The sequence below is a fragment of the Haliotis rubra genome, unplaced genomic scaffold (genome assembly GCF_003918875.1).
Source record: "Haliotis rubra isolate DU_JTF1 unplaced genomic scaffold, ASM391887v1 Scf36, whole genome shotgun sequence".
Classification (NCBI taxonomy): Eukaryota; Metazoa; Mollusca; class Gastropoda; order Lepetellida; family Haliotidae; genus Haliotis; species Haliotis rubra.
The window spans coordinates 1,541,652-1,554,290 of record NW_025767035.1 but is presented as its reverse complement, the minus strand read 5'-3'; the positions used below and the strand labels follow the sequence as shown (position 1 = coordinate 1,554,290).

General features: G+C 39.4%; 1 protein-coding gene across 2 annotated transcripts; it reads left to right on the top strand.

Annotated features, from left to right (window-relative positions):
- The first annotated feature begins 1,051 nt into the window (after positions 1-1,051).
- On the top strand, positions 1,052-11,888 carry LOC124285359. 2 transcript variants are annotated; one of them, XM_046721572.1, is made up of 6 exons: positions 1,052-1,492; positions 2,618-2,687; positions 4,590-4,653; positions 10,224-10,340; positions 11,285-11,311; positions 11,499-11,888. In XM_046721572.1, the coding sequence occupies exons 1-6, from the start codon at positions 1,384-1,386 to the stop codon at positions 11,568-11,570; spliced, it is 459 nt and encodes a 152-aa protein (XP_046577528.1). In that variant the 5' UTR covers positions 1,052-1,383; the 3' UTR covers positions 11,571-11,888. The 2 variants fall into 2 exon arrangements, with proteins under 2 accessions (XP_046577528.1, XP_046577527.1); XM_046721571.1 differs by having other exon boundaries at positions 1,055-1,492; positions 10,224-10,345; positions 11,287-11,311.
- Positions 11,889-12,639: the final 751 nt, after the last annotated feature.

Below are 12,639 nucleotides of genomic sequence, written 5' to 3'. Positions count from 1 at the left end.
GTATTTAATTAGAAAAAAAGACACAAGAGCATCTATTTAACTTGCAAACTGACACCGAACCCTCGTACACTAATCCTGAAGTACATTGACAGTAGTCTGTTATTTAATGTTGAATTATAATGAAGAATAGACTTGAAAATGTGTAAATAACTTTAAAGAGTGTTCGTTCAAGTTTTCCTTGTAATTTGGGTGAGCCGTGCTATTCATTCAGCCATAACATTGCATAACAAGTACCGCCAAGGCTACGCTCATTTAACCTCTTAATATTGAAATTGGATGTTACAGCAAACCCCCCACACCCATAAATAAAAGATTATGCCCCTTTTGTGATTCTGTAGAGTCTGAAGCCCATTTTCTTTTAAATTGTGCATTTTGCCATGATCTTACATGTAACTTTATAGATGAATTTAGTTTTAGCCCAGATGATAGTGATCATTTGAAATTTATTATGGTAATGAATACTACTGAAATCAAGGTTCTAAAACTTTTAGCTGATGCTATTAACGATATGTTCCGTAGAAGGCAGTTACATTCTTAATATATTTGGCCTATGTACTATTTTATGTATGTCATGAACACAACCGTCCAGATTGTATATTGTACATTTTTTAGTTAATTTGTTTTGGTAGTGTCTCATAAGCCAATGTTATGGCTGGGTGATATGTTTTATCTTGGCATTTGAAATGTTGTTTTACCTGTAACATATCATGTTACACTATAATAAAATATTTCTGTCGTTCTGTCTTTAACCGAGAAACGTCGCGATTTTGGCGTTCCCGGTCATGAACCTCCCCAATCGCACATTAATCAAAAAAACTGTATTCAGTACTTGTTAGTGCTACAAACGATGTTGCAGTCTCCATTGAAAATGTGGCGGGTTTTGAGGAGCTATACCGGTAGGGTGTCAGCTTACAAAATATATTGCGTTTCTTTTATTGAGAAGGGGAATCTAAGGAAAGAAGGCACACATTTCATTGTTTTAATACGAACATGGATACCTGTCGTCAGTATGACTTTAGGGACTATATCGTACTGAACTACATGTACTAGTACACAATCAGCTCTACGAGCTCTACACCCGAAAGACTCGTCCAAAGGTCATAATAAGCGACCTCGGGTTAGAATAAGATTACGCAACCACATCTAAAGTTTCCTAATTCGGATGAAGTGAACTTGTTGGAATTTCACGACATTTGAGTCTACTCGGTATATCGATTTATAGGCCAAGTTTCACTGAATGAGCTTAACCTGTCAAGAGTTACCTCCCCTTAACCACAAGGTGGCAGTTTTCGTTTACAAACAAAGTTGAGCCATGTGACAAGGAGTTGGGTTACAGGATATATATAAGTTCAAGTCGCCTGCTTCTCCCCTGACTCCACCGACATGACGAAGTGTGTGTTGTATCTGTTTGCTTGTGTGGCGGTGGCTACAGCCCATGTATGCATGATAAGTCCCCCACAGAGAGGGTCCATGCTCGGCATCAACAAGATGGGTGAGTTACATGAAGCATTTATGTGACAGTGTCTTTCTCACTGGCCATGCAGGTGATACTATTTAGCACTACTGTTGATATATTACAACAATCATTATATTATTTATACAAACTCTTACGGAAACTCCTATGTACGTGTGAGTGTGTTCCATTTTGATTAATTTATCAATAATATTGCAACACTGACTGACTGACTGAGTTTGGTTTTACGCCGCTTTTAGCAATATTCCAGCAACATCACGGCGGGGGACACCAGAAATGGGCTTCACACATTGTACCCATGTGGGGATTCGAACCCGGGTCTTCGGCGTGACGAGCGAACGCTTTGACCACTAGGCTACCCCACCGCCCCAATATTGCAACAAGAAAGACAACTTTGTGACACATCGTAATCCATGCGTGAAATGGAATATTTCACGATAACAGTTCTTCAGGCTATTTCATAAGTTGTTCAAATAATGGAGATAGTATTTTTAATTCAAGTGGGAACTGAATGAAAATGAGGTATATAGTGCCATGGATCTCTCACATTTTCTGCTTCATCTGAAGTTAGAACAATGACATGCCGAACATGTTCCGTTTTCCTCATCAACATTTGACAAGCACATATAATATCTGCGGAAGTCGAAGTTTACTATACCTTAATACTGGAGTAATCACCACAGCACTTTTACAATATTTCCAGTAGCACATCTGAATGTCATTATCGTGTGTAATCCATTTTTTCATGGGAAAATGTATTTCAATCGAACACACATTTCAAGAAAGCATTGAACCTCAAAATAGAAAATAAGATTCACTTCTGTATGGGTTTTCAATATATGCTAACTAAGTATTATGGAGATTACACGCCCATTGACTAGTCTAGGTATTATACTTGCATTGATGTATTTATTATTCACCTATATGTAGATAGATATGACATGTCTTTGAATCTCTGACTCACAATGTCACTAGTCTTGTTACATATTTGTTTTCTTTAGTCTAAAAAAATGATAGATGAACTTTAATCTTTCTGACATTTTGTTCATATACGCGTCTACGGAAACAGTATTAATTTAGACTGCGGACTTGACTTAAGTGATATCTTCCAGCCTTGCCTTGCATGTATTGTCTGTGTTGCAGGAGCTGTTGACTGCATGTTGGTTGCTGGACCGTGCGGGAAACGGGCAGTGGGTCCTGCAGTGGCTCTCACGTAAGGGACATCTTGTATATATCACCTTTTTCACTCATTATTATGATGATAATATATGAGAACATTTTGAAGTTCTTGCCAGTGGTACAAAATGTTAGGACTGAAAAAAAGAAGAAGTCAATGTACGTCTATATATTTTTGTCTTATGTTCTTAATTAATTTATTATAATATTTGTATGCATTTTGGAAATTCATAAAAAGTACACAGTCTGTTTTTAGTGAATTTAAAAGATGACTACAAATTATAGACATTTTATAGATTGCCTATGTAAATCATATTTCACACACATGCCCATTAGTGTGACCTAGTGTATATATGCTGTCTGTCTCACCAAATTGTTGAATTCTACAACAAATGAATAAAAACAAAATATTTTAAAAATATTAAAACCGATTGAAGATATAGCAATTATATCAGGGTATTACCATGCTCAAAGATCAATATCCACATAAAGTAAGGATATTACTTTTTTAAAGAATGGTGGACATCATGCAAACAGTTGTCAGGTGTGCTATCCTGGGTGACCAATGAAGTTTAGCATACATCAATGTGAAAAACCTGAAACAGTCACGTGACCAGTTGAGAAACTATCACCAGTTATAATGTTATATATATTTCTTGCAAATTACCAGCAGACTGTTAAATGACACAGAACAGGTGTCTTTGTCAGCAGAAGATGAAAGGTGCGGTGAAATTGGGTTTAACGTCGTGCATGAGAATATTTCGCACATGACGATGTGCATGCGTGTGTTTGTATAGCTGCTTGTACTAGCCCAGACTTAAGTTGGTTTTATAGCGCTAGCCCACTGAGATACCATGACGCAGTGAAGCATGAATACCCCACTCAGACACATTATACTGACTCCGAGCCGACCAGTCCTTGTTGTACCCATTAATGCCAAGCACCAGGCAGGGACCAACAAGAACCATATTTTAACGTCTTTTGGTATGACGCGGTCGGGGATGGAACCCGCAACCTTCCGCTCTCTGGGCGGACGCTCTAACCAGTACACCACAGAGGCGGTAAGGAAGATGAAAGGCATATCATTAGGTCAATAGACATCACATTGTTACATGACATGATTAAATATCGAGGTAAAAAACACAGGGGGCAGATCTAAAATTTGATGCCGAACACCAGTCATCATGGGTACCATGAAGCCATTTCTGGTATCCCCGCATCAGAAAATCCGACTCAGTCAGTCAGTCCAGCTTACAGCTGCTGCTGAGATACTTTATTACAATCAGACAAGAACTAACAGGGATATTTTCAAATAACTTCATCTGATGGGCACCAACCTTTCTTCTTATTGTCCCATCGTGTATGTTGAAGAAATTGGTGTCTTCCCATCCTGCCAACACATTAAAACAACATGATACGGTCCAGTGATCAGGAAGTAAGGTTAATGCTGCGAAACTTTAATTTGCCATTCATCAATGTTCATTATCGCCAATATCATCATGTCATTTAATTTAAGTGAAACTGCATTAATAACTCATTCTCCAAACCCAGCAAATTACCCTTCAGTGACTTGTAAATGGGTTGTTCCATTATTTTATAGGTCAAAAATCATTTCCCATTCTGCCTACGGTCATTTTAGGCAAACTGGGATGTAGGCAAATTCGGATTGTAGGCAGAATGGGTTGTAACCAAACATTCTGCCAAGGTGGACAGCTGCTGAGAGGGAGTATGGTAGAGGGAGTAGTGACTGACCATTTCACGTACATGTAATTAGATTGTTGGCACGAAACATTAACTGCTCTGAATCAGTAATAAGCATCTTGATTACTTTATACCAGAACAAGGTAAATATTATATTCCTGACAAATGTTTTTATTCCAGTGTTCAAGTTGGGATTTTCTGATATTTTGTTTTCTGATAAGGTCCAACTTACTTTCAGTGGAGGCCAAAACTTCACAGTGACCTTTCAAAAGAACCTTGACCACTGGGTTAAAGCAACACCAGTAAGTACTAATGACAGGTGCCCTTTCACCTTGACCACTGGGTTAAAGCAACACCAGTAAGTATTAATGACAGGTGCCCTTCCACCTTGACCACTGGGTTAAAGCAACACCAGTAAGTACTAATGACAGGTGCCCTTTCACCTTGACCACTGGGTTAAAGCAACACCAGTAAGTATTAATGACAGGTGCCCTTCCACCTTGACCACTGGGTTAAAGCAACACCAGTAAGTATTAATGACAGGTGCCCTTCCACCTTGACCACTGGGTTAAAAGCAACACCAGTAAGTATTAATGACAGGTGCCCTTCCACCTTGATCACTGGGTTAAAGCAACACCAGTAAGTACTAATGACAGGTGCCCTTCCACCTTGACCACTGGGTTAAAGCAACACCAGTAAGTACTAATGACAGGTGCCCTTCCACCTTGACCACTGGGTTAAAGCAACACCAGTAAGTACTACTGACAGGTGCCCTTCCACCTTGACCACTGGGTTAAAGCAACACCAGTAAGTACTAATGACAGGTGCCCTTTCACCTTGACCACTGGGTTAAAGCAACACCAGTAAGCATTAATGACAGGTGCCCTTCTACCTTGACCACTGGGTTAAAGCAACACCAGTAAGTATTAATGACAGGTGCCCTTCCACCTTGACCACTGGGTTAAAGCAACACCAGTTAGTATTAATGACAGGTGCCCTTCCACCTGGACCACTGGGTTAAAGCAACACCAGTAAGTATTAATGACAGGTGCCCTTCCACCTTGACCACTGGGTTAAAGCAACACCAGTTAGTACTAATGACAGGTGCCCTTTCACCTTGACCACTGGGTTAAAGCAACACCAGTAAGTATTAATGACAGGTGCCCTTCCACCTTGACCACTGGGTTAAAGCAACACCAGTAAGTATTAATGACAGGTGCCCTTCCACCTTGACCACTGGGTTAAAGCAACACCAGTAAGTATTAATGACAGGTGCCCTTCCACCTGGACCACTGGGTTAAAGCAACACCAGTAAGTATTAATGACAGGTGCCCTTCCACCTGGACCACTGGGTTAAAGCAACACCAGTAATTATTAATGACAGGTGCCCTTCCACCTTGACCACTGGGTTAAAGCAACACCAGTAAGTACTACTGACAGGTGCCCTTCCACCTTGACCACTGGGTTAAAGCAAGACCAGTAAGTATTAATGACAGGTGCCCTTCCATCTTGACCACTGGGTTAAAGCAACACCAGTAAGTACTAATGACAGGTGCCCTTCCACCCTGACCACTGGGTTAAAGCAACACCAGTAAGTATTAATGACAGGTGCCCTTCCACCTTGACCACTGGGTTAAAGCAACACCAGTAAGTATTAATGACAGGTGCCCTTCCACCTTGACCACTTGGTTAAAGCAACACCAGTAAGTACTAATGACAGGTGCCCTTCCACCTTGACCACTGGGTTAAAGCAACACCAGTTAGTATTAATGACAGGTGCCCTTCCACCTTGACCACTTGGTTAAAGCAACAGCAGTAAGTACTACTGACAGGTGCCCTTCCACCTTGACCACTGGGTTAAAGCAAGACCAGTAAGTATTAATGACAGGTGCCCTTCCATCTTGACCACTGGGTTAAAGCAACACCAGTAAGTACTAATGACAGGTGCCCTTCCACCCTGACCACTGGGTTAAAGCAACACCAGTAAGTATTAATGACAGGTGCCCTTCCACCTTGACCACTGGGTTAAAGCAACACCAGTAAGTATTAATGACAGGTGCCCTTCCACCTTGACCACTTGGTTAAAGCAACACCAGTAAGTACTAATGACAGGTGCCCTTCCACCTTGACCACTGGGTTAAAGCAACACCAGTTAGTATTAATGACAGGTGCCCTTCCACCTTGACCACTGGGTTAAAGCAACACCAGTAAGTACTAATGACAGGTGCCCTTCCACCTGGACCACTGGGTTAAAGCAACACCAGTAAGTACTAATGACAGGTGCCCTTCCACCTTGACCACTGGGTTAAAGCAACACCAGTAAGTATTAATGACAGGTGCCCTTCCACCTCAAACTGTGTGGGCCTTGTCTTCTTCACATTCATGTATTTTGGAGAAACTCTTCCCTATACATTTATTGTATAGTATATTGATGTATTGTTGTATGGTATACAGGTGTGTGGTTGTATGGTATACAGATGTGTGGTTGTATGGTATACAGGTGTGTGGTTGTATGGTATACAGATGTGTGGTTGTATGGTATACAGATGTGTGGTTGTATGGTATACAGATGTGTGGTTGTATGGTATACAGATGTGTGGTTTCATGGTATACAGTTGTGTGGTTGTATGGTATACAGATGTGTGGTTGTATGGTATACAGATGTGTGGTTGTATGGTATACAGATGTGTGGTTGTATGGTATACAGGTGTGTGGTTGTATGGTATACAGGTGTGTGGTTGTATGTATACAGATTGTATGGTATACAGTATACAGATGTGTGGTTGTATGGTATACAGATGTGTGGTTGTATGGTATACAGATGTGTGGTTGTATGGTATACAGATGTGTGGTTGTATGGTATACAGGTGTGTGGTTGTATGGTATACAGATGTGTGGTTGTATGGTATACAGATGTGTGGTTGTATGGTATACAGATGTGTGGTTGTATGGTATACAGATGTGTGGTTGTATGGTATACAGATGTGTGGTTGTATGGTATACAGATGTGTGGTTGTATGGTATACAGATGTGTAGTTGTAGTATACATGTGTGGTTGTATGGTATACAGATGTGTGTGGTTGTATGTGGTATACAGATGTGTGGTTGTATGGTATACAGATGTGTGGTTGTATGGTATACAGATGTGTGGTTGTATAGTATACAGATGTGTGGTTGTATGGTATACAGATGTGTGGTTGTATGGTATACAGGTGTGTGGTTGTATAATATACAGATGTGTGGTTGTATGGTATACAGATGTGTGGTTGTATAGTATACAGATGTGTGGTTGTATAGTATACAGATGTGTGGTTGTATGGTATACAGATGTGTGGTTGTATGGTATACAGATGTGTGTGTGGTATGTATGGTGGTATAATATTGTATGTAGTATACAGGTGTGTGGTTGTATGGTATACAGGTGTGTGTTGATGTATAGTATACAGTATGTGTGGTTGTATAGTATACAGATGTAGTTGTACATGTGTGTGGTTGTATGGTATACAGATGTGTGGTTATTATAGTGTATGGTTGTATAGTATACAGATGTGTGGTGTGTATAGTATACAGGTGTGTGGTTGTATGGTATACAGGTATTAGGTGTATAATATACAGATGTGGTTGTATGGTATACAGATGTGTGGTTGTGGTATACAGATGTGTGGTTGTATGGTATACAGATGTGTGGTAGTATGGTATACAGATGTGTGGTTGTATGTATACAGATGTGTGGTTGTATAGTATACAGTGTGTGTGGTTGTATGGTATACAGTATGTGTGTTGTATGGTTTACAGATGTGTGGTTGTATACAGATGTGTGGTTGTATAGTATATACATGGTCTAGATGTGTGGTTGTATGTAGTATACAGATGTGTGGTTGTATGGTATACAGTATACAGGTGTGTGGTTGTATGTATACATGGAGTATACAGATGTGTGGTTGTATGGTATACAATTGTGTGGTTGTATAGTATACAGATGTGTGTGGTTGTATAGTATACAGTTGTGTGGTTGTATGATCTAGATGTGTGGTTGTATGATATATACAGTGTGTGTGGTTGTATGGTATACAGATGTGTGGTTGTATGGTATACAGTGTGGTTGTATGGTATATACAGATGTGTATACAGATTGTATGGTATACAGATGTGTGGTTGTATGGTATACAGATATGGTATACAGATGTGTGGTTGTATGGTATACAGGTGTGTGGTTGTATAATTGTATGGTATACAGATGTGTGGGTGTGTGGTTGTATGGTATACAGATGTGTGTGGTTTTATGGTATACAGATGTGTGGTTGTATGGTCTACAGATGTGTGGTTGTATGGTATACAGATGTGTGGTTGTATAGTATACAGATGTGTGGTTGTATAGTATACAGGTGTGTGGTTGTATGGTATACAGATGTGTGTGTGGATTGTTGTATGGTATACAGTTGTGTGGTTGTATAGTATACAGATTTGTGGTTGTATAGTATACAGTTGTGTGGTTGTATGGTCTACAGATGTGTGGTTGTATGATATACAGGTGTGTGGTTGTATGGTATACAGATGTGTGGTTGTATGGTATACAGATGTGTGGTTGTATGGTATACAGATGTGTGGTTGTATAGTATACAGATGTGTGGTTGTATAGTATACGGATGTGTGGTTGTATGGTATAGAGATGTGTGGTTGTATGGTATATTGATGTATTGTATAGTAAACTGATGTGGGGTTATGTAGTTTATAGATGTATGGTTGTATGGTATGGTTGTATAGCATATTGATGTATGGTTTTGGTTTGGTTTATTGTTTAACACCACACTCAGCAATATTCAAGCGATATGGCGTCAGTCGGCAAATAATCAAGTCTAGACCAGACAATCCAGTAAACAACAGCCTGAGCATCAACCTACGAAATTGGGATATACGCTGACGTATGGCTGTCTAGCATATTGATGTATAGGTTTATGGTATATTGATGTGTGGTTGTATATCATGTTAATGTATGGCTGTATAGTAAATTGATGTATAGGTATAGGGTAAATTGGTATATTGTTGTATATCATGTTAATGTATGGCTATATAGCATATTGATGTATAGGTATAGGGTATATTGGTATATGGTTGTATATCATGTTAATGTATGGCATATTGATGTATAGGTATAGGGTACATTGATATGTGGTTGAATATCATGTTAATGTATGGCTGTATAGCATATTGATGTATAAGTGTAGGTAGTGGTTATAAAGATATTGGTTCGTATATCCGTTAAGATAGGCATTGATTAGGTGTACATGGATATATTGCACAATGTGTTAATGTTAATGTATGGTGTATTGATGTATTGATGGATAGGTATTGGTATATTGCTGTATTGCTGTATAGGTGATGTAAAACTAAAACTCAGTCAGTCAGTTAATGTATGGCTGTATAGCATATTGGTGTATAGGTATAGGGTATATTGGTATGTGGTTGTATATCATGTTAATGTATGGCTGTATAGCATATTGATGTATAGGTATAGGATATATTGGTATATGGTTGTATATCATGTTAATGTATGGCTGTATAGCATATTGGTGTATAGGTATAGGGTATATTGGTATGTGGTTGAATATCATATTAATGGATGGCTGTATGGCATAAGTATATGGTATATGATTATATGGTTGTATATCATGTTAATGTATGGCTGTATAGCATATTGGTGGGGGCAGTGATGGCCAACATACGCACATCTTTTGTGCAAATTGTGTGAGAAGAAAGCATGTTTACCTAAATTGCGAACACCTGGTGTCGTCACTGATCCATTCTGTTAGTGTCCGTCACTGGTTCTCCCACCGGTATCTATTCCTGCAATAATGATGTTGTGATGTTCCAGGGCTACTTCTCCATCATGTGGGGCCTGGAGACAATGCCCCTAAAGGAGCTAGTGAGGATACCGGACATGGGCCAGCCCTCACTCTCACTTTTCTCTGTGAACGTCACCATACCAACTGACAAGTATGTACACCCTAGTCAACCCTGGCCAAGGTCCACTGTAGACCAGCAAGTACACCAGTGTCTGGGATTATACCGTCTCAAGTAGAATATTGTCAGTACTGAACTCTGTATATGATTCAGAAATGTTTCTATGATGACAAAGCGATAGTGATGTTTGACTGGAATCCTATGTATTCCTCAAACATATGTAACTGGCACTGTGTGAAATGCACACTAGGTTGTAACAGCACCATCTGTGTCTTTGATGTCTGTGCATAACCAAGTGTATGGTGGGTAGGTATAGTTTTATTTGCAATATATATGATTAGCAGAGTTTTATTTGCAATATATATGATTAGCAGAGGTTTTTTTTGGATTTCAAAACTATTATATCAGGAATAAGTAAAATATTTTGCGACCGTAATCCATATTTTTTTTATCCGAATTGTGAATTTTACGATACAGAACTTTATCATAAAAAGTTTTTGACCCATTGCTGTTCACTAGTCTAAGCTATAAGAACAGCGGAGGAATATCGCATGGAAGTGAATCGACCCACCAATTAAGGTCGGGGTTAGAATATTGATCTTCAGTAACCCATGCTTGTCGTAAGAGGCGACTAACGGGATCGGGTTGACACATGTCATCGGTTCCCAATTGCGCAGATCAATGCTCATGCTGTTAGTCACTGGATTGTCTGGTCCAAACTCGATTATTTACAGACCGCCGCCATAAAGCTGGAATATTGCTGAGTGTGGCGTAAAACTAAACTCACTCACTCACTTTACAAATGCTCGGGAGACCACCATATACTCATTATATATCGTACTGTATTCGTTAAATACAGATGAATGATCTCTGAAGAAACAAAAACTGTAGGTTACAAGCCTCTATATTGTGTACGGGAGTGTTGTTACCGTCCTCTAAATATCCTCTGATTACTTTCATTTCACACATTTCAGGCCCGGTAAAGGATATATTCTTCAGGTAAGTATCATCCTTGTGTCAAGTGTTATTTCACGTATTTACCGTTGTATATATGTTAACACATATAGCCCCCAGGGGGGTGAAAAACCCAAACCCAGCATCGGTTAACCACACCTTGTCACCAACTGTGTATATATGTACATACTCATCACGTAGATACAGTGATAACTATATACCTGTATTTCAGACGCAGTACATGACGAACAACCCGAAGGCCCCTCCAACATTCTACCAGTGTGGCGATATCATTGTCATGTAGACCCGGATTCTCCTTGTTCAGCATTTGCCCAAGGAATGATCAGGCACTACTTCGTTGCTTGATATGAGATACATTCTCCACATCTGTGTTATATATTGTTACGTTATATGTAGATATTGAAAATCTAAAAATGTCGAAAGCACTCGATCATGATACACTTACCGAACATTCTTGATGGTTTCAAATGGATACTACCTCGTTACAAACGCACAATAAGTCTTTTCATTCATGTATGTATATATAGTATATCAACATGTTTTCTACAATTGTTTTTATAAATCTATAATGAATCTTTAAATAATATATATATTTCTAAAATTGTGAGTTGTTATCATTCGGGCCGTAAGTTTGGTTGCAGTTAAGGTCGTACTCTGTAATATTACTCAGTACTGGTGAATGACGCAGGTGTGTAGATAGTCTAGTTTGGACCAGACAATCCAGTGACAAACATCACACAACACCCATCTACGATCATCTGAGATGCGATGAAAAGGCAGCAAGCTTAACGCACAACTCTTTGTATCGTTCCTTAAATATTTGCCAGAAATATGACGACGGTATAAATAGATACTTCTAGACTGACAAACTGGTCTAGAGTACGTTGTTCGTGTAATGTCAATCCGTTTTCTTTCCGAGGGGACCTCAAAATGCCACCCTTCTCTGAATCTGTTTTACGCCGCTTTTCAATATTCCAGCAACATCACGGCGGGGACACCAGAAAGGAGCTCATTGTGCCCAAAACGGGTCTCGGCGTGACGAGCCAACCTTTAACCATTAGGCTAAACGTCGTTTAAATAAATGTGTAGGCGATATTGAGTCAGTTTATTCAAAGTGTTTGTAACGTTTGCTTTTATACAATATGTTGCGTACACGAAGTCTGATTATGATATCCATATCCAGTACATTCTGCACAACGCCTTGAACTCCTAGATATAAGACATTTTCCCGTTTAAAAACTTTAAACCAGAAAAATTCTTAAAATCTTTACGTCCGCTTCGACGGGGTTTGAAGACAAGTCCGAAGGGGCTGTCTAATGCATTCCTGAAATATTGAACGGATATTCAGGTGA